The sequence below is a fragment of the Pseudochaenichthys georgianus genome, chromosome 9 (assembly GCF_902827115.2).
Source record: "Pseudochaenichthys georgianus chromosome 9, fPseGeo1.2, whole genome shotgun sequence".
NCBI lineage: Eukaryota > Metazoa > Chordata > Actinopteri > Perciformes > Channichthyidae > Pseudochaenichthys > Pseudochaenichthys georgianus.
Genome location: NC_047511.1, coordinates 11,973,759 through 11,996,923, shown reverse-complemented (window position 1 = coordinate 11,996,923; position 23,165 = coordinate 11,973,759). Strand labels below are relative to the sequence as shown.

At 39.2% G+C, this 23,165-nt stretch overlaps 1 protein-coding gene across 4 annotated transcripts in view; it reads left to right on the top strand.

The window, feature by feature from the left end:
- The window catches only part of ypel1 (yippee-like 1), a 32,387-nt gene continuing 9,222 nt past the window's right edge, over positions 1-23,165 (top strand). The window contains exons 1-3 of one of the 4 annotated variants that reach the window (XM_071204255.1): positions 1-57; positions 9,591-9,721; positions 10,819-11,103. In XM_071204255.1, the coding sequence (XP_071060356.1) occupies positions 10,987-11,103 (117 nt within the window). In that variant the 5' untranslated portion in view covers positions 1-57; positions 9,591-9,721; positions 10,819-10,986. Of the gene's footprint in view, positions 58-2,135; positions 2,255-2,549; positions 3,145-5,589; positions 6,113-9,590; positions 9,722-10,818; positions 11,104-23,165 lie in introns of those variants that run through there. The other 3 variants (XM_071204254.1, XM_071204253.1, XM_034092052.2) reach the window with 3 other exon arrangements.

The following is a 23,165-nucleotide window of genomic DNA, read 5'->3' as shown; positions in this document are numbered from 1 at the left end:
ACATGGAAGCAAGAGGAAGAGGAAGAGCTGGGGTGAGAGTGAGAGGAGGAGGAAGAGGTGGGTGAGAGTGAGAGGAGGAAGAATGAGAGGTAGAGGTAGAGCTGGAGGGAGAGGACGTGGACAAAGAAGAATACTCTCTAATGAAATGAAATGTTAACAACCATGGTGTGACGATGAGAGAGGCTGGGCGGAGGGTTCAGCCTAATCCAAGCCGATTTATTGTCGCCTCTGTAATCCGGACACTTAGACTTGAAAACAGGTTAGTTACCAGTTTGTAGCTCTGCATAATTCATGATATATCAGTGCTTATGTCTGTTGTGTGAAACGTATTTACTTCATTACTGTAATTTAATTGTTGGCATGTTGCATACTATAACTACAAACAACCTTCACAATGTACTGTGGTAAACTTACTTTTATGCAACACAGACACTGACCAACCACTATGTCTTTGTCGTTTATCTGAAGGACTGAGAGAAGAAACGTGAAACGTGTGCAGTGGTTTGCACAAAGTGCCATGTTGATTTGCAAATTGTGTGAAAAGCTGAAAACGTGTTTGGAGATTTGAGCCGATGTTTTGCTCGTTGAGTGTCAGTTAAAATAAATGTGCTTTATGTAGAATTTTAGTGTGTTAGCAATCGAGAAAAACTGTAAATTCAATTTCAAGTAACCCTAGCCCTAACAATTATGAATTATTGGAACTTCTACTTTTATCTTTCATATTTGATGCATGCTTCTTAATTAATAATCTATCTTTTGGCAACAAAATATGAAAATAGTAGTATAGATAATAGTGTATCTATGGCACAATAAGCCTTAATGTTAATTAAGATGTTACTATCTCACTCATAGTAGTGTGATGTAGTGGAATGCCACAGTGTCCTCTAGGGGGCGCTGTTGTACCAGCTATAACATCTACTGCAGTCTGTCCTTTGTCCATTCAGCAGTGTGATTCATAAAATAATGTCATTCACTTTATGTTGCCTGCAAAACATTAAAAGGTTCAGTTTTCAATAAATTGTTGACACAGTTGGGTAATCCTCTGTCTTTAAAAAAGAATAACAAATAATTAACCTGCTAAATCTGCAAACATGAATACCAATGTGTGCCATTTGCTTTACAAACGCTTTATAAAAAACAAAAAATAAATACAGTTAAATAAGAAAGTTAAGGAAATGCAATCAAGATTAAATAATAATGTATTTGTGAGCAGTAGGCTATTCTGAAAATAAGATTGTAACCCTGACAATTATGTATCATACATCTACAGTACAAATGTATATTTAAAAAGAATCAACTGTATTGATTTAAGGGGTTTGTTTACTTGCCCTTCTTGACCACGTGCTTGTAATGCGGCCACACATGCGCGCTGTGGGAAACTGGCTTTTGTCACGCGTATCGGTGGCGCGCACAACCAAAACAAAACTAGGCACGCCAGCGCGCTGTCGAGCGTCTGGCCTTGCGTTGATTGGCTGTGGGTGTGTAGCCCCGCCCTCAATCTCAACGGATTAGTCCGATTGCAAAAACCAAGGATCTCATATTTGAAAACTAGAAGAGGTTCTACAAAAAAGAAACGCCAATAAATATGACTGGAGTTGTGTTCTGGTCACTTCGCTGAGAGGTTTGGAATCGGGCCGGACTCGAGATTCTCCCTCTCGCTGATTGGTGGCTATTTGTAGAAGCGGCTGTGTAGCTAGGCTGCTGATGCCTTCACGTACCTCTACAAAGATAAGAGATGTTAGAGATGAAGACGTGCCTTCAGTTGTTTTGGTCGGAAGTAACAGCTGAAAGTCACCCAGCAGCCGGAGTGTTTAACCTTTAAGAGGCTATAAGATACACGATGAGTAAAAGTTGAATACTGAAGCACACGATAAAAAGGGGGGGGAGATTGACTTTTTAACAGGTTATCAGCTGTTGACATGGCATACATGATTTCTCCTATATCGTTATAACAAAAAAACATGAAATATCCACGTAGGCCTACAGTGGTGACAAAGTATATTCGAAAGTTTACAACCCCCCTTTCAGCCTGAAATATACGTGTACAGTTAACACTATTAATATCTAATTAAATCATACTCCAAACTGGGATCTACTTTGGCTGATTCGTTCTTTGTCCCATGCTGAATGTTTCATCATAGGCCTACTTAGGCCTATAACCCAGACTTGACTACAACTAGAATATCCCAATGAAAAAGGATCTACTCCATCCACTATGAGAGAAACCCAGATGTGTTAAAGCCCTCATCAACAGGTAGGCCTAGAATGTTCCCTTGTTGTTGGTAGGTCTACCAACAGGAATTCTGACGTTTTTTAAAACCATATTTTTAAGTGTGTTCTGTGTTCGTTGCTGATTTTTATCTCCGTTGAATTCCTGTGATGTGGTGATGAATGGCTACAAATCAAATGTGCTTTGGGGTGATTCTTATGTTGGATATGTTCAGACCTATGGTTCAGACAGACATTTTTTGTTTTGTGCGCTCCATTCCAAACTCTCCTATGTCCCGCAGCACGTAAACGCAGCACCGGTAGAAGAAATGAAACAGCCCTTATTCTGCACTTTAGATATTTTGTTTTAGACAGAAACCAGCACACCCAATGAATCCCCATCCTAGTATAAACACTTTAAACCCGAGCAGACAGTCTTCTTTGAAATATCCGGTGTCGTGAATGTGTCTCTGCATTATTCAGAGCGCGCTGCGCATCACGGAGCTGATTAGGATTTCAGTATAAATAAGGCCGCAGACGGGACAGCTCGGCCTGTCCTGCCGCTGATGTCGGAGAAGCTATAGAGGTTAAACCCCTTCAAAGAGCTGCAAGCTGCTCCAACATGCACACACTCTGACCCGCCTCACGGATGGGAATATACTCGAACCGGACCTACAGAGAAATCCCGAGTTGTTCACGGTTCTACGCAAAACTATTTGGCACAAGAGCGCAGTGAAGATCCATCGATGTTTTTGCAGACTTTTTACTGGCACGTTGCGCAAACTACACAGACTCCCAATAGCTATATGTGACCGTGAAGGTGTCATTATCATTTTTACATGTTTTGTAATAATATCCTGCAGCTCCAGCGGAGGAAGCGCCTCCTTCACCGGGTTGTTTTGGTTTCCAAGAGGGGGAAGGAGAAGTGTTTTGGGGGTGAGTGCCGCGCCAGTGACCTGCTCGAGGACACGCGTGCGTTTGTCACAATAATGACTGTAATACCTGCTGTTATATCACATCAGACACTTTAAACTGTGTCTATTGGAAGTGACTTTCTATCTGTTTTGTATGTTTGTTTCCTGTTGCACAAGGGGATTTATAGCCTGCTGTTTATGTATTTGTGTTGTACAGCTTAAATTAATCGCAGGATTAGGTTTCTTGTGTGTTGTGATGCATGTACATGTAGGGCTAATCAACTATTCACTGCAGGAAAACCATGTTAACATTCTGGTAACAAGCACATTTGCACAATACTCTCTGTAAACTCTAAGAGTGGTATTTTTGTCGTTTTTTCTTATGTATTCCTGCTCCTCTAGGATGATAGTTCAGCATGATTTAAAACGGTGGGTCTAAAATAACCCACTTTATTATACTGCCATGTCTCTTTTATTTAATGAGACACGTTTTGCAATTTGATCCTCGAGTTGCGCTACATTCAAGAGCAATGAAAACACCGATGTGCTTCTCCTTGCAGCGGATGATGATTTCTGGCTATTATCAACATCATCATATCCCTGGATGCAGATCTCGGTCCGTTTTTGGGGGGCTTATGATGCCACGTGAACAGGCGACAAAAACACAGTAAAAGGGATGGATTTCATAACGCTCATGCGCGCACCATGAGGGAAGCTGCAGTGTGCCATGTTGTTTACATGCGTCCATATGTTGAAGCAACTCTTTTGGAGAGTATTGCAACACAACATAGTCAACATATTATTCATTAATGAATGGCAGTAAGAAATGAATAAGAGTCAATGATGAGTTATGGCTGTAGTCTCGAAGCGGACGCGCGTGCTCACCGTCAGCAGCAAGGACGAGGGCAGGCTTCTGTTAGGGAGAAAAGAACCGGATTGCTGTTTCATTTGAGTTATTTTATTCGTTTAATGTCATTCTTAAAGCATTTAGGCATTATTTCAGATATGGATCTGTTCAATGTCAGGATGATGCAGTACTGAGACAAACAGTGCAGCAGCAGGAGGAGGTGGTGTTGTGTGTGCCAGGCTGCTGTTTTGTTCTTCAATTTGTAAACGAAAAATGAGAGCGTCAGCTATGTCTCAATGGTCTAAATATATAGCCTGGCAGAGGCATCTATTGATCTATTTCTAAACTTAACCTGGTGTGTGTGTGTGTGTGTGTGTGTGTGTGTGTGTGTGTGTGTGTGTGTGTGTGTGTGTGTGTGTGTGTGTGTGTGTGTGTGTGTGTGTGTGTGTGTGTGTGTGTGTGTGTGTGTGTGTGTGTGTGTGTGTGTGTGTGTGTGTGTGTGTGTGTGTGTGTGTGTGTGTGTGTGTGTGTGTGTGTGTGTGTGTGTGTGTGTGTGTGTTAGGTTGTATGTTTTTCAGTTTTTGACATCCTTATAAAACATGGCAGGATTCCATCTGTTGAAGGATGTGAGCCCACTCTGCTACTTGATCATTCCACAGTGGGATTAATACAGAAATAGAAATTGCTCATTTAATTGAAAAACGTGCCAAAAACGTAAATAAACAAAATGTGGCTTTCCCATAAATAATACAAAGAGCTTTGGGTGGTCCCTGTCCATTACAAACCACTATGGTATGTTTTTCTATAGAGAAAGAAGTCGGATTTATATTCTAATCTTGTATTTATTTACACATCCGGGTAGCTTCGCACTCCCTCCTCCTCTCGGTTAGTCACGTTCAATTGCATGGGAAATATGCACTTCAGCTATGTCAAATCATAATAATAAAAACGTTCAGTGCTTTTGACACAACATTTTAATGATTTAGTTGAGTGAATCCCTCTGACACATCAACACTTAGCATGTGATGCTTTTGACTAAATGTTTTAAAGCAGTACACATTGGTGTCAACTACCTAATGCTTCTTAAACATCCAAAATATAGTATCTTGGGGCGGACTGGGACTAAAAATCAGCCCGGGAAACTCGCCCGGCCCAACTCTAGTCAATTGTCAACGGGGGGTGCTAGTGAATTGTCCGACCGGCCCACATCGGTACCGGCCCACCGGGAAAACTCCCGGTATTCCCAATGGCCAGTCCGTCCCTCAACTGAAAACGGTTTCATGGAAAAGAATAACCTTTATTAACCTTAATAACTAAATAACGATAGGCTACATATGTCGTAACCAACACTTTATAGAATAGGCTAGAAATAGTCAAAAATAATCAAAGTTACATCATGAAAACAACATACACCATAGGCTACATAGCCTACATAGTAACTAACTGTATTGACATGAAAATAATGTCACAGATAAACACACACATAAAGTTCAAGGTGTATTTATTTGTAATTTTACAACCCAATGAAATATAAGCTTCACACTACACGCAAGATACACATATATAAATTACATTGTTATTGTAATAAAGGAATGTTTGTGTAGGCCTACATATGTTAGGAAGTTGCAATACATTTTAATAGAAGATTTGCACTAAGTTAAACATGCTTAAAAACACATTCAATATGATATTCATTCCTAATACAACATTAGATCAACTCCAGACAAAAAAACAAAAGACAAAAAACATGTATTACCACCATAAATGCTAATCTCTTCCTGGTTCCCATCTTTCCCACGGGAGCCTGAAGGCTGCGCAACCACCCATTGGTCAGCCCTGTCTGTCAGTCAAAGCTCTATCTCCCTCCCACCTGGTGACGTTTTCTTACCAAAGTAACGAGCCAGTCCATTACGCACACAAAAGACACAACAAAAGCCCGTTTTGTGAAAAATGAGATCCGTCAGCACCTAAAGGACACAACAATAAGTTTCTAACTGGCAGCATCACACATGGACCACAGCCCGGGAAGGCGACAATGATTTATTCAACTTAAAAAACAACAACAAACTGAAAAAAAACCTCTGTCTTTCTTCGGCAAGCAGTTTTCCACTCAGCTGCTTTCTGCTCCGAACCGACCCAGGTGGTGAGTACCGCATCAGGTTCATGTCTACCGCAAAGCCTGGTTCTGGTGTCGTGCTGGATTCACAGACACTGTTTCACTAGAGCTCGCGATGCTGCTCTTTGTTGGGGATAAACACATTTTAGAAAAGGGGGGGCTCTACGAGCCTGCCGTGAAATAATTAACTTATATGGAATATAATAATATTGGTATAATTACATGTCGGGATAAATGTGCTGTTTTCTGAGGGGAAGATAGAGTGGTGTGTTGAGCGAGTCTTTGTCTGGACACTTCTTCCTGTTAATGGTTACCAGACACGCAGTGTGCTCTTTGTTTTCACCTCGCTCAGTTTGTAAATCAGCTGTTCCTGCTGTGTTACCTGTCGACTCGACTTACATTACCCCTCAAATACTCTTTTGATTTACCCCAATAAAGAAAACATCGTTGAAATCCCAAATGTAGTGCTGGTGGTCTACCATGTGACGAGGAAGCCTGTAACAAAAGAATCACGAATTCTCGTGTCAGGAAAATGTTTTGTAGGATTCAAGGAATCTTTAAACGTTTTTTCAGCCATAATGTTCAAAGAAGCATACAGTAAATTATAAAGTAAGACCATAAAAAGTTAACACAAATAAGACCATGGGCTGACAGATGCACTGAAGTGAGCAACTTGGCTTTACAGGGACCAAAACAAACAAAGAAGTGTGTGTGTGTGTGTGTGTGTGTGTGTGTGTGTGTGTGTGTGTGTGTGTGTGTGTGTGTGTGTGTGTGTGTGTGTGTGTGTGTGTGTGTGTGTGTGTGTGTGTGTGTGTGTGTGTGTGTGTGTGTGTGTGTGTGTGTGTGTGTGTGTGTGTGTGTGTGTGTGTGTGTGTGTGTGTGTGTGTGTGTGTGTGTGTGTGTGTGTGTGTGTGTGGCTAATTCAGAAGGGGATTGTGTCCTGTTCATTCAGGGATTATGCCCTGGCACCTGTGCAGATTATACAGTACATGTATGTAAATATGTCTCGTCTGGGGCACGGGGTCAGTCTGACAGATTTTCTCCTGTCTTGTCCAACTTGTGTAAATATGTTTGTGTTTGCAGGGCAGCCATGCTTCAGGTCAGGGCTGCTTCCTGTTGCGTTGCGGAAGCTCTTTGTTTTCTGTTTGGCTGCTGTTCTGTGTCTCTCAGTGCTGTTGCAGTTTATTGAGCTCCACTGGAGACTTCTGCATTGAAGCCTGTTGTGTTTTCACTGTCAGGATGCTGCAGGGTGATTGTTGTCGTCTACTCAAAGACAATAGGTAGTTTCCCCATATTTTATACACTTGCCATTTTTTGGACAATGTTTAGCATTTTTTTTTTTTAAATAAGTAAAAATACTCTTTTACATAAGTATCAGGTAACAATTGTGTGCATTGTAACCAATTGAATGCAATCTGTAATTATGTACTGAATTGCAATTTTGAAAAACTTGTACTTTCCCTTGAGTATTTTCATAATATGATACTTTATATTTCTACTTCACTGCATTTTTTAACGTTGTCCTTTTTACTTGTTTACTTTATAGTTTTGCGACTCATATTAGCAATACACAGTATACTTTACTTCTAAACTGCCTTTACATTACAGTGATTAACATCTCACTCTATGTATGTATTTATGTATGTGTGTATATATATAATATATATATATTAATATACACTCACGTTATTAGGTACACCTTGCTAGTACCAGGTTGGACCCCCTTTTGCCTTCAGAACTGCCTTAATTCTTCATGTCATAGACTCACCAAGGTGCTGGAAACACCCCTCAGAGATGTTGGTCCATATTGACATGATGGCATCACGCAGTTGCTGCACATTTGTCCGCTGCACATCCATGATGCAAATCCCTCGTTCCACCACATCCCAAGGTGCTCTATTGGATTTAGTTCTGGTGACTGTGGAAGCCATTTGAGTAAATTGAGCTCATTGGCATGTTCTAGAAACCAGTTTGAGATGATGTCACAGCAGAAATTGAGACTCATCAGACCAGGCAACATTTTTCCAATCTTCTATGGCCCGTGCAAATGGTAGCCTCAGTTTCCTGTTCTCAGCTGACAGGAGGGTCGTCTGCTGCTGCAGCCCATCTGCTTCAATGTTCAGAATGTTGTGCGCTCAGAGATGCTCTTCTGCATACCTTGGTTGTACAAGTGGTTGTTTGAGTTACTGTTGCCTTTCAATCATCTTGAACCAGTCTGGCCTTTCTCCTCTGACCTCTGGCATCAACAAGTTAGTATACAAATGAATGCATGACTTAACACAGAGTTGTTGGCAGTGGGATGATGTTAAGGAATCACATGTAGTCACTTGTTAGCCAGGCCTATTTCAAGACCCATAAAAGCTTCCAAATTAAAAGTGGGTAAATTAACTAACGTATTTTATGTCGTAAAAGAATGTTAAAATGTTGTGTTAGCCACTGAGCTTGTATGAGGTTTTAGGAATAATTCCTGCAGCACTTTTTATGTTATCTTTTTTTTATAGCTTCTTCTGCTGCCCCCAAGTGGCCAACTATTTAATAATGCAGCGTTATCAATCAGTTCATCAAATTGTTTTTGTATGACTCGCATGCTACAGGTCGGCACTAAAGCAGGGGCACATTTTTTCAAATGAAATATGATCCAGTTTCACCAAAATCAAAGTCGTGCCATAAAGATCAGAGCCGCGTCAACACGATTTTAAAGCTATGATTTGATGATAACATAGATCATACATCTCCAAACACATATTTACAGGGACAACACTTTCTTTGACAGCTGAGGTTTAATAACCCTCTAAACAACGGACGCAAACACACAAATAAATCTGATAAGTCAATAAACAAGATAAATAATAAGGGTCTTAAAGGGTGGAATACATATTAAAGGAGGGAGAGAAAATATATTATTGAATAGGTTGGATAAAACCTAATGTGTCTGACGATGTTAATGTTGGTTTCAAAGTGTTTTGCTTTTCGACAGTAAATCATGTTGTGTGTTGAAACACAGTATTTTCTTGTACGCCTGAATAGATGTTATTGTAAACCTGACTCCCCTGCAGGCACGCTAAACTCATCTCAGCCTGACAACATGAGGAAGCTTCTATAACAGTATTTTCTGTTATGCTGTATTTTTCTGTGTGCTTTTTGTCTCCCCTGTTTTGTTGTTTATGCTTTTGATCAAATCATGCTCCATTTGTATACAACTTGGATCACATGTTTTATAATTTGGGTTTCTGTAAGTGATGACAATTGTATCGAGTAAAAAAATTGCTGGAATATATTGGGGTACTTTAGATGTTTTTATTAATAACAAAATATATATCACCCAAAAATATTATTATTGATATATTATAATATTAAGCAATATACAAATGCATTAAATCATCATATAAGTGAGGCCATTAAATCATCAATAATTATAATCCAGTGATATGTATATGATTCTGAAATGTGTACTTCTCATAGTATATTATGTATGTTTATATATGTTCTTGTTTCTTCACTGCAGAGTTGGAACTTTCACTGGAGTAGAGGACCTGAACACTTCTGCAGAGATCGGGGAACGAGGACACTAAAGAGGAGTCCGGCGGGGCCAGAAACACGAGCAGATGATCCGACAGTCCGTAAACAAACCCAGAGGTTAGCCAAACTCATTTGTAAAGGCAAACAGTAAAGTTATAACTCCAATTATTTGGGTTGGACATCAGTTACACTTTCCAGACTGTCCTCCTGGTTCAACTTGACAAACTGCACTCGCTGCTGTAGTCTGCACGTAGTTCTCCAAACACGGGGGTTATTAACAAACCAAAAGATTTCTGACTTTGTTGAACAGTACAATCTGTTCATGATAATTGATAGAAATGATAGCCCAAACTACAAAAATAAATAAATACATATTCTGGTTGATTAGAAAACCTAGCACATATCAATTGATAGCTTGATGCTACCAAAACAAGTACCATAAGTAACGTCTTGTTAAACTGATGTCTCGATGTACTGTTTCCTGTGTAATTATCAACAGTTCAAGGACATATTTGTTATTATATTGCATGCCATAATAATTGTGAATAAACATGATAATATAAATTCTAAAATTGTACTTTAAATAGATACAGTAATTATCCCAATAATAATATAATAATTACATTACATGTTAGACGCTTTTATCCAAAGCGACTTACATACTCAATACTGTGGACAATCCTCACAGGAGCAATTTGGGGTGAAGTGTCCCAGGGACACAACGACATGCAGTGGGGTTTGAACCTGCTATCCCCTGATTCAAATTTCAGCGCACTAAGTTCAGCGCCCTATCCCACTGAGCCACAGCCCCCCCAGCCTATTATAATAAAACACAACGTTGAAGTGAATGAAGTTGTCTTGCTTTAAAGAGATTTTGTGAAAAACATGCTTTTCCTGTCATGCAAACAAACAGAAAAACCTGATGCTCCTGATGTAGACTTTAAATAAAAAGTAGTTTGTGATCAAGTGAAACGCGTTCTGTGGCTTTACACGAACAATGGTTGGTTTGGCGTGTCATAATATTAGGTTGCATCATCGCACAGCCCCGTTGGTAGACAACAACATGCGGGTGTGATCACATAATGGATCAAATGCTTGCTTCTGAGGAACAAGCAGAGTTTAATATTGGGAAGGCAATACAAGTAATGAGCTCTAAAAATAGAAAGTATGGGACTCGTCTCTCACCACATTTTCTTTTCCGTTTGGCCCTGCAGGTTTGATTTTCTCCTGTGGTGTTTGTGTGGAGCGTGCCACACACCCACTCCACAACAACGGCGGCTTTGGCTTGCATCTTCCAGTGCTTCTTCTGTCAGAAAGTCCAGCAGAGCTGCAACTCTTCCAGTGCCAGCCCGGACACCAGCGAGGAGCCCTGCCCCACTGACATGGTGAAGATGACCAAGTCAAAGACCTTCCAGGCTTACCTGCCTAGCTGCCACCGCACCTACAGCTGCATCCACTGCCGGGCGCACCTGGCCAACCACGACGAGCTCATCTCCAAGGTACAGCTGCTTCACTCTGCTGCTTCACCCTGAGACATTTCATATGACTCCCTCTGTATCTGTATATAGAAATAACAAAGGCTAAAAAAACAGCAGAACAAATGATAATATTAACAAAAAGAAATGCACTTTATTAATCAAAAAAAGAATGAACAGTTAATCAAAAGTGTTATTTTGTATAATATTTTGGAAACAACAATATTTTAAGACTAAAACACTTGTATTATAGGTACTTCAATATAACTTGAATTTAAGATTGGAACTGGGCAACAAAATAAAAAAAATGTAAATAAATAATCCCCCTTTGTAATCACCAGCTTTTTAGTAACTTGGTTCAATTACGTATTTTTCTTTCAGTAATATATAATATAATATAATAATTTAGTGGTTAAAAAATGACAGGTTTTAAATTTGATAACATCATTTGATAACGTATAATAAATGTTATTATAACGAGTTACTCCCCAACCCTGATAGCACGTACTCTACACCTCTTACATTTATTACATATGGATTGAACTAGCTCAGCACTATCAAGGGTATGTAGCTAGCTAAATGACAGTTAACGTTGACAGACAAGCAAGTTAGCAGTTAGCTCCCCGGCTACATTACAGTGGTGCGCCTACAGCCCACGATTCATCACCTAATCCAACTTCCATCACAAAATACACACACATCCCAGTTTCCTGTTTACACACGCAACAGTAATGGAGCTACTTTCATTCTATTTTTATTTTAGCTCAGTTTTGGTCTCCACCAACTCCTGAAAAGGATATCTGTCTCTGCTAAACAGTTCGTTGTCTTTAGGATTAAGTTATATTTAGGATTAAGTTATATTTAGGTGTTTGGTGATTAGTGGGAAGTGTGCAGTGGGTTTGTCGAAGGTTGTTCATTAAGAACTTGAGTTCCGGGAAACAAGTTGAATAAGAAAGAAACCTTGTTGTAAAATAGCCGTAAAACCAAAACAATGAGCTTAAAGAGGCTTCAAGGGCAATTCGAGATGAGAGACTTTCTATGGGTTTGTTTGTTATGGCCAACATTGTTGGGTGATCAAATGTTAATATCAAACATTTGATCAATGCAGCTTTAAAAAAGTGGTAGTAGGAGAATGCGAACGTCGGCTTTTGGATGACATAATGAGCCTTGAAGATGAAGTCCTTGTGAAAGTTTGGAAATAAATATGTCTGTCCTCGGCTTTATAGTCTATGGTCCTAGGCTTAACTGTGACATCTCAGCAGTGATTGAGTTGTTGTCCTCTGGTATTAGTTGGGGCAAATGTCACTTTGGGTTTGACAGCATTGTAATTTTATGATACGCTCACCCACCTTATTGCATCTTCAAAGCCTGGTCTTGCATCTGGGATTTATTTCAGTCGATACATTATCAGAGGCTTTGATGACAGCCGCTCCTGGTTTTATTTTTGGAGTCCATTTCTGTGGTGAGATTTTGTACTTACTGCTTTGGCTATTTGTGTTTCTGTTGCTGTATTTGATGGCAATAATTAAAGGGGAAATGTGTTGCTGCTCTGGCTCGCTTAGACCTCGGAGGTTTTACTTTCAGAAATAGGAGATTTGCTTCACTGCCAAAGTGTTTCATATGGACTGCACCGTTTTGTTTTGATATAATTGCGTCCGCCTTGATCTCAAGATACTCAACATTGCTAAAGTTAAAGCCATGATACATGATTTATTTTCATGTTTTCATGCACATTGCAAGTTCTCACCGTCCATTGTGCTGTTTTTTAATTGCTTACAAATTAGAAAACCCAAAGGGATTTATGCTTCATAGAAATAAGATGTGACAGTTGTTTAATTCAAGCGTTTTTAAAGTTGTGACAGAAAAACATCAGCAAGTGATAGTTTGAATTTAAAAGAGATCTTCTTAAACTCATATTGAAGTAATATGTTGCAGAAGATATTTTAGATTTATTGTGAACAAAACATAATGCTTCATGTCCCATTTAGAAAGTATCAAGTGCAATATGATTGTGCGTAGACTTGGTTCAGACTTTAAGAACATTTTGTTTTTATGCAGGGCTGAGATGGAGGAAGTAAGCTGACTCTTTTAAATTGACCTTAACGTCTATACTGTACTTCATTTTCTTCTGCAGTAGACAAAACATTTACTATGGCCCACAAATATAAGCATTCACTACATGAACCCCCCCTAAAAAGTGATAAGAAGCGTGGATGTGTCAGGACTTTGCTTTCGCTGGAATGTCTGTTCAACCTTGTTTAGACCTCTGAAATGTCTTCCTATGAAGTCAAACTATAGTGTAAAAGTCATTCAGTTTTAGGGTCTTTGATCCAGTTTGGAGTTATTTTTCTAAGTGGCCACATTCTCATTAATAGCGTAAAAAGTTTAATTAAAGGTGGGGTAGGTAAGTTTGAGAAACCGGCTCGAGATCGCTAGAATTGGAAAATACACAACCGGAGAAAATCTGCCACTTCCTTACAGAGCCCCTCCTCCAACACACACGAATGCGCACATGACCAATGAGGGCACGAGATAAGTTTGTGCCCCGATGGAAGGCTGACAGGCAGGTAGGCCATCCAATCCGTTTAACCGGGCCGGCTAAAGCGATTGGTTGTACTTTTTACAGTATACGGCTTCTACAGATGACATTTTTTTATGGATTTTTTGTGAAAGCACTTTAGATATTCATTACCTACCCCACCTTTAATTTCTATTATCAGACTCTCTCAATAAAAAATTTCGGAATGAAATAGGCTTGAAGGTAAAGTCCAACTTTAAAAAACATTTTCCCTGTGATCACCAAGCCGGCCCCTTCATAACGTTAACACATCTTCATAAAACCCTGCAAGTATAAAGTGCATAAGATAAACTCAGAAGTGAAGCTTTGGTGTTTTTTTTAAAGGCCCTGTCACACTGTCCCGAAATTGACACCCGATGGACACACGAATATGGAATTGTGAATTTCGCACGAAGATGGCCCCGAACCACACACGAAGGCAACATTTACATTACATTTAAGACATAAAACTGCAATGAAAGTACCAAAAACAATTATGTTACAGTACTATGATACTGCACTGATATCTTCAGACTTTGTTCTTTACTTTATCCGTCTTTATATGTAGAAAATATTACGTTTTCTCCGTAATGTTGTTTCCATAACAACAACAATTTCCTGTCAACTGTCCTTCAAAATAATATATTATATCCTTTTTAGTTTCACAGAACACAAATTGGGTTATTTACATAATATATTTATATGATTTTGTTGTGCAATAAAACAACCTGATGGACACACGATAAAGGAAATGTTCAAATTCGGCTGTGATCGTAGCAACATCGGGCCGTTCGTGAGGGCATCTTAAGCCATCGTATGACCGCCGGCGGAGTTTCTCAGGCTCCGGCAGCAACTTCGTGAGCGGAGGCAAAATCTTTGGCATGCCAAAAAATTGCCGAAGGACCTTGCGAAGGTTCATTTTCGTGTTGAATTCGTGTGTCAATTTTGCCCTTCGTAAGGCCATTGTGAGGGCATCTTGTTATCATCGGTGCCATCGGGCATTCGCCCCGATCAGAGTGAATGTGAATGCACCGATGATAACACGAAGATGACACGATTTGACAAGATGCCCTCACGAGTGCCTTACGAAGTTGCCGCTCACGAAGTTGCTGCCGGAGCCTGAGAAACTCCACCGGCGGTCATACGATGGCTTAGATGCCCTCACGAATGGCCCGATGTTGCTACGATCACAGCCGAATTTGAACATTTCCTTTATCGTGTGTCCATCGGGTGTCAATTTCGGGACAGTGTGACAGGGCCTTTACAAATGCCTGCAAAATTCTTTCTACTTTGTGGAATTGCTCAACCTGAATAACAATAGTAAAAACTAGATTCAAACCACATTATTTGTAATTGCTTTTTCTTATTTGAAATGTAATGTATTAGCTTAAAACTAAATGTGGTATTATAAGACTGAAACTGTATTGATCCTCACCGAAAATTCATCTCTATTTACAATTTTTCTTCAATTATACAACCACGTTTTATGCATTTATTAAAGTTTAAATTGAAATAAAAATGATACAAATGAATTTTCTGGTGAAACACCTAACCTCCAGGCAAATTACTCCATGATAAACTATTGATAGGTTTTGCACTCGCCTCCAAATAGATCCTCCCACATCCTGTCCTCAATAAATATCAATCCTTGCAGAGACACAAACAGACACAGAAATCACATGTTACAGTCACACATGCTTTAGACTCAGACAATTTGCCCAAAATGAGATTGTCCTGCCTGGTGTGCTCGTTTACCCGCCCACAGAAAGTGACAAATCTGGGCCTTGCTGAAAATGAAACAATATCCTCTGGTTCTTTCGCTGTGACGCCAACAGTATCAATTTGTTACAGGATTTCTGGGTATTGAAGTCCACGTTGTCCAAACCGTTTTTTCATTTGGAGCCACAGAGTGCTGCTTTAATGCAGTGTGTGAATGGACAGCCGGGGAGCAAAGAGTGAGTGAAGTTTATCAGATGAAGCCGAGTGTCGGGGACTGAAGCGATGACCTTTGTGCGTAATAACAAGATGCTGACAGTGTGCTCTCCCTGCGTCGCACTCTCACCTCGCACTAAGCTGATTATTCAAATGGCAAAGATGGTGAATCTGCACGACGCCATCTCCATGTCACAATCCATTCGCCTCCTGCCGCTCAGAGACTTGGAAGCTCACAGCCTGTTGGTGCAAGCAGGAAGAAGAACTTGGGAAACAGCCCTGCCCCCAGACTGCTGTTGGTCCTTACAGCGCGATCACAGAGGCTCATCTTGGAGGTCTGAATGTCGTAAATGATGCCAATGAGTTGTTGGCCTAAGAAAGTGACTATCCTCGCTGATAGGCCCCTAATTTAACCTCCCGGAGGCACAACAGAGAAAAAGAGTAATTGTCACGCAGCAGTTTTATGATGAAGTGAGGTTTAATTGTGCGGGAAGTTATATTGTTACTGCAGCAACTTTGAACTGGATGCAGAAAATAACAAAGGAGGGGTTTTTGGCATTAAACCAAAAATAATGCAGGATAATCATGAAAGATATAAAAGGAGGCTGTTATTATCTTTTTTTATTCACAGCCTCTTGTTTGCAATCCGTAAGTTAATTTGGTTTTGAAAAGATACATATAACCAGAGAGGAAACACCACCATTAATATTTGGATTTACTCACAATGAGGAGGAAACAACAAAAGGGGACACATGATGAATTCATGTATAATAATTATAAAATACTTTATGGCTATAAAGAACGTAACCCTAAAAACAAGAAATAAAAAAAAAGCTAACTATAGGAACTATTTTCCTAGCAATAAATCCTGTGTAATGTCATTTCATGAATTGATTTGATTCATGAAATATCAGAAGATACTGAAAGGCAGGATACAGTTTATAAAACTTTGAATATTCATATATTTCAGATATTTTTGCTGAAAAATAACAAAACAAGGATCGATCATCAAATCATTTCTGTCGATCAACAGCCATTAAACCACTTCTGCCACATTGAAAGACAGAAAACGCCACAACCTAAAACACTTTCTTATTGTCCGAACTGACGGCAGCTTTCTAAGTGACAGCGAGATATTCCCACACTCAGGCGTCAGTGCTGCTGAGGTCACCGTGGGAGAGGTTGAAGGTGATAAAGGGTGATGAGTTTGTGTGTCTGCTTTTATCAGAGTCTCGCCACATTGTCCCCAGAGTTCAGAGCGGAGCGGGAATGCAGGAAAACTAGAAGCACCACTGAGCCTCCAACTGCAATTAACTGCACAGTAGTCAGGGAGTTCCCCATTGTAGTTTTTACATCATCAAAACTCCTTTTGTGTTGTAGTTCATTTTGAGACTTTTTTTGGTCCCCTGCTATTTGTAGAGATAAAAGAGAAACTCTTGCATCAGGCTAGACAGGCTAGCGTTTGTTCTAAAGGGTCTTAAATTGTTATGACGCACGGCTGCAGTTAAACAGTTCAGCTGTCTTCAAAACCCTGTAAGAAAAAAAATAATAATTATTATTTCTAGAGCAGCAACGATAAGTCGACTACTCTATATCTCGTTCGCCCCAAAAAATAATCATAGTTAAAGTAATCTCAATAATGGATAAATTAGTTCGGAAGGCTACCTCTGCCAACGTCAGAACAAAATATATATATTATTATAAATTGTATTTATCAAGCACTTTTCAGGTGCTCTGAAGACGCTTTACAGAGGAATAAGAAGTCAAATTTAAAAGTCGAGCAATAAAACCAGATTTATCACAAAGACACAGCATTAATCACACGTTCAAAACCTGTCCAAAAAGGTGATTTTTGGTCAGTGTTTTGAAGGTGGGGAGGTCGGTGCAGTCTCTGATGTGATGTGGGAGGGAGTTCCATGCCAATGCTCTGTCACCACAGGTTTAATAATTAAAAAAGTTATATATAAAACAACAGAAGGCATGTATTTAATTAGGCCTTTGTTTCAACATGTACTGTTGTCATAGAAGAGACTTCTCATGCTTTGCTACATGTAGCAGTGAAGCGTCTGAATCCGGGCTTCACTTAGCTTCGCTATTGTAACTGTTTGTTATCTGATTTGTTGGCAAATGTCTCGCCCCAGTGCACTGTTGGATTTTGTCTCACTGTGCTACGACTGTGCAAACCCTTGTTTAACTGCAGTTCAGCGCACCAGTTTGAATACTTTTTATCTCAGATATTATAGGGACGCATACTGAACACGTTTTGGAAACACGTGTTCAATCCACTTTGTTGTTTGGACTTTTTCATTTGTGGGTTACGAGGCCAGTAATAGTGAAAAAACCCAGAGAAATCAGTTTCCCAGAAGTCATGGGATTATTAACAAGAATGCCAATCCTATATTTATTGATTTGATTGCACTCTCTCAGTAGAGTTGGCATCAGTTTGAAAGTGGATAAATATCTGTCTTTTTTACATTACCTTACATGTCACTTGTTAGACGCTTTTATCCAAAGCGACTTACATACTCAATACTGTGGACAATCCCCACAGGAGCAATTTGGGGTGACGTGTCTCAGGGACACAACGACATGCTGACTGCAGTGGGGTTTGAACTTGCTATCCCTTGATTCGAAGTCCAGCACACTGTCCACTGAGCCACAGCCTCCTTTTCATATACATTTTATATTCTGTAAAAAAAAAAGCAGAATCGGGAATTCAATTAGTTGAAGCTTAAAAAAACGTTTTATTCTTTTACAATATACTACATCAAATCACATGCCGCTATTGGAACTAAAGCTGAATTGATAAACCAGTTAATCTGGTTGATGACGCACAGAAAATAATTTTGGCTATTTTTAATTTAAGCAACAGTTTTGATATCTTATCAATTAATATATGTAAAGCTGCATTTGGGTATTTTTTCTGACATGTTATGGACCAAATTGTTTTTTATTAATTAAGGAAATAATAAGCATATTGATTGATAAATTGGAAATTACACATAAAACATGTACAATCAAAGCTGTCGAGAAGCATTTCCATACTAAACAAAGTAAAACAAGTTCTAGATCAGAAATCACTTCACATTCTCTACTGTTCACTAGTCTTACCATATCTGAATCACTGTGCTGAAATCTGGGGCAATAACAACAAACGTTCTATTCATGCAGTATCTATTCTACAAAAAAAAGCCCTACCATCATTCACAATGCCAAATACCTTGATCACACTAACAAATTATTTCTGCAGTCAAAATTGTTACAATTCTCAGACCTGGTAGAATTCCAAGCGGCACAAATCATGTTTAAGGCTAATCATAACATCCAAAAAGTATTCCCTCAACGAGTGGGGGGACATAGTTCAAGGAGACAATTTCAATTCGAAATTCATAGGGTCCATACAACCAGAAGAACTTGGTGTATCTCAGCCTGTGGAGTGAGACGATGGAACAGTGTGAATGTGGAGCTAAAGCCATGTCTAGACATTAGCCAGTTGGAAATACAGAGAAATTATTTTCTCGAGGTACAGGGATGGGGAAGGTGTTTGTGTGTATGTGTGAGTATGTAGGTGTGTATATGTATATGTGTATGTATATGTGTATATGTCAATCAACAGGTAAAGCAGATTAATAATACTAATAATATCAATAATAATGCAAAAAAATGATAATTATTGCAGATTATAGATTATAAATAAATCATTTAGGGACAAGGGGGTGAGATTAAATAAATTATACTTCTTCTCACTCCTTTTCGAACACTAGATGTGGCACTGTTTATGTTGCTAAGGCTTTTGTTGTAAATGTCATTTTTTGTTTTGATTTCTCTTACATGACACATATGCACTGCAACATTTGTTTTGTAATTATTTATTTTACTTGTTCGAAATAAATGAATGAATCAATAAATAAAATGGTTCTTCAGTGACATAAAAGCTTCTCTGAATTCATAACAGGCAACTGCTGTGAGGAGTAAACTGGGCCAAAACCATTGGATGACTCTTGGCAGGTGATACAATTAGTCTGAACAATCCACAACAAGTGGATTGAATTAAGGGATCTGACTTGGATTTGACTTGAGTTCTTCTCCTGTTGGATTCCCACTGTAAACACTGGTGGAGAGTAGTAGTCTGATCAAGTAATGCGTAATAGTGGAACATAATCTGCTGCATACAACATAACTTTGGTAAGGGCTACAACAAATGATTATTTCATTAGTTCATTTAATTAAATGTTCTTTTTTTTTAAATATAGAAAAAAATGTAATATGTGCCTGTTACAGGTTTCCAAATCATGAATATGCAGTTGCACATTTTTTATTTTCTCAGACAGACAGCACACAACCAAATATATGCAATTTAAAATGATATAACACAAAGAAAGCAGAAAATACTCCTATTTGAGAATCTGTAAATGGAGAACATTTGCTTCATGTTTGCTTGATAAATAACCAGAATGCTAAATGACAATTTCCAAGTTGATAACAATTTTTTTTATTTCTGATTTTGCATGTATTCTCCATATAATAATAAGTTATTAAATAAAAATAGTTCTTAATAATATCTGGATATAGATTGTGACCACACTGTCCACAGATCTCTTAATAGGCTCTGCCACACCTCGTTTGTGTGTTTAGCGAGGCAACATACCCGGTCCTCAGCATCAGCCCTTCCAAGCCGATTATGTTACTTAGGAGAAGATGACACCGTGGTCCGGGGTTTTCCACGACACGCTGCCAAGCACCATGTTTGATTTTTATCTCATTTGAAATTTGTGAATATCTAGTTCCATGTGTCCTGGTAACTTTTTTTCACTTTGCATGCCAGGAAGTGGAGACATAAGAACTTAGTTACCATCCTAACAACAGTGGGATGTGTTGGAGGAGCTCCGCAGGTTTCGGCACATTTGTCTCCACAGTTGCAGTTTTAGTTCTGTAAATCTCCTGAGCTAGGTATACAAATCTGTTTCTCCTCCCCGAGCTTATGTCTTGGAGGCATGCCAGCCGGCGAGCAAAGATGCAGACGGAGCAGCCTGAATAGAGGATTAACCTGAGCATACAGGCTAGAAGGAAGAATGGCAAGCAGCGCCCCCTTCTCTCTTCCAGTAAACTCAATGTGAGAAGCTTCTGAAAATTAATGGATGCAAACCAGCAGCCAACATACTTGGCTTATTGATCAAGCTAATTTCATTATCAATAAATGTGTCATTATTTTTCTTCATTACGTTGTTTTTTAGGGAGCTGGGAGTTGCCTTAGCGAGGAATATACATGAATGAATACATTCATGGATAAACAAATAAATAAAGGCCATGATTTATGTTTGTGTGCCCACAAGATTTAATTTGTGGCCTTCATTTAATACCCTTGCCACATATTGGTTAATTCATGTGCTCAATATAAGTGTGTACAGTGAGCCAGCCTCAGACCAGCCTTGGCTTTGCATCCTGCTGGCAATACAGTCAACAACTCTGAGTATCATATTTAATTGCCATTTTCTCGCAATAATCCATAAAAGCATGTGTTGTCACATGTCTTTAACTTATGCACAAGCTTAATTAAGGAGTTATTATTCACGGCTATACAACAAAGGACAAGTGCAATAAGCACATAGCTGCAACCAATGATATGGCCTAATTATACTATTAACTCTAAGGTAGTAGCATCTTGGCCTAAACTAATCAAATATCCCCATTCTGCAGGGTTTTTTTTCCCAAGAAAACGTTATTTCTCAAATTTCAGTTATGAAAAACAAGGTTAGCTAATGTAATGCGCTGTAGGCTAAATCACTACTGTAAGCTAGTTAGCCAGGCATGCTAACTTAAGAGCTTACAAACATGCAGAAAATAATGAGTTCTTTGCAATTTTGGTTGTGAAAAGACTTGGAAAAATATACCACCTTTCTTTCACTATTTTTAACAGAGTATCACTCACTTCAACCCCCTCTGCTATGACTACAATAATGAGCTAACAGTCAACTGGACAGTGGCGACTGGTCATTAGGGGCAGCCCCACCTAGTGTCAGCAGAAAGTATTAAAATAATGATTACAACAAAATGCAAAAAATAAATTAAAATATATTTTAAGATCATGTTTAATCATCTGATTCGTCTGTACATTGCTGTTTTAGTATGTGTTCTTCTAATTAGTGTCTACAGTGTGTGCCTATTGAGCTGTTTAGAGCCATTTGGGACAAAACCCGATCCTGCCCCTCCCTCTCACTGTCTAAGTGAACGGTGACTGTAAAAACTACACTGCGCATGCTCAGAGTATTTTCCTATTTAATGTGTGTGGCAAAAAATAATGACCATAGGGGCAAAGTGCTGCCATCCCCACCATACGTCATCTCACATGATTCAGAGCTGATTGGCTGATCGTGTGCCGCGAAAAGTGTGGCGTGTGAAGAGGAGACGAGAGACGCGTCCTAAAACCAGGAAGTAAGCTGCGCATGGCTTCCCTCCACAAAAAAGCAATGAGATTTCTCCATAGGATTTTAGAGAATAGCTCAAAATAAGATCTGTGGGAAACGTACAGATAAATGCACGTTTTGTTCAGCCAGATAATATCCTACTTTTATCATTTTCAAATCATAAATCTATCGATTAGATTTATGATAGACTTTTGAAACTACAAGAATATATGGAGGACTTTTACAAAAAAGTAATAGAGATTTTTGTCCAGAAGGACAGGCAAATGGACTTCATCTTCAAGTCAAGGTAAGACCACAATTTTATTGAAAATGGGATCTTACTAAGAGAGAACAATTCAATATTTAAATGATCACATTTAAATTTGTGGGTATCCTTCTGTTGAACTGTCTGTTAAAATTAATTGAAGCATCAGACAAAAAAGCTTTTGAAAATAATATTATATTTTGATTTAGGTCAAAATATAATATTTGTAAACCTGAAGAGTCAGTGCCAGTGCCTCGCCAGCCATGAACCTCTCTGCAGAAGCTTATATATAGACATCTATGTTTTTTTTGCCCCACCACTTTTGCACATACAGAAACTTCACTGCAACTGGACGAAGCTTGTTTTAGCATAAAGACCAACATATTCGACATAATCACACTCTTGGCTTTATTTTATTTGTTGACGCCTGACGTTGTCAACCTCAGAAACCTTTTCGAAATCAGTCTTGGCTTGGTTTTTTATCAGATTTAGCAGATAGGAGCACTATCCTGAAATCAGATCGCAGTGTGAGCGACAGTTGGAGAGCCAAGGCCTGTGGTGTGAGCGTGGCTCTGGAGAGTGACGGCGCAGCCTGAATACTGAAGAGGAGGCGGAGAGTTTTATTCAGCACCATGGCTTCGTCCCCCCCATCAGGCTGATTGAAGCCCCTCTAATGAATTGATCACACTTTTCGTTTCTTGACATTAACAGACACTATTCATTTAATTAATTTATTTATTTTCACATTTTCCAGCTGACTCTGACTGTTGTGTGTGTGCTTATGCACCCAACAGCAGTTCAGAGTATACGGCCTTCTTGGAGACCCTGGAAAGAGTCCTGTATGGGGCTCCTGAAGGGGACTCTTTAATCTTGCTGGGAGACTTCAACGCACATGTGGGCAATGATGGAGACACTTGGAGGGGCGTGA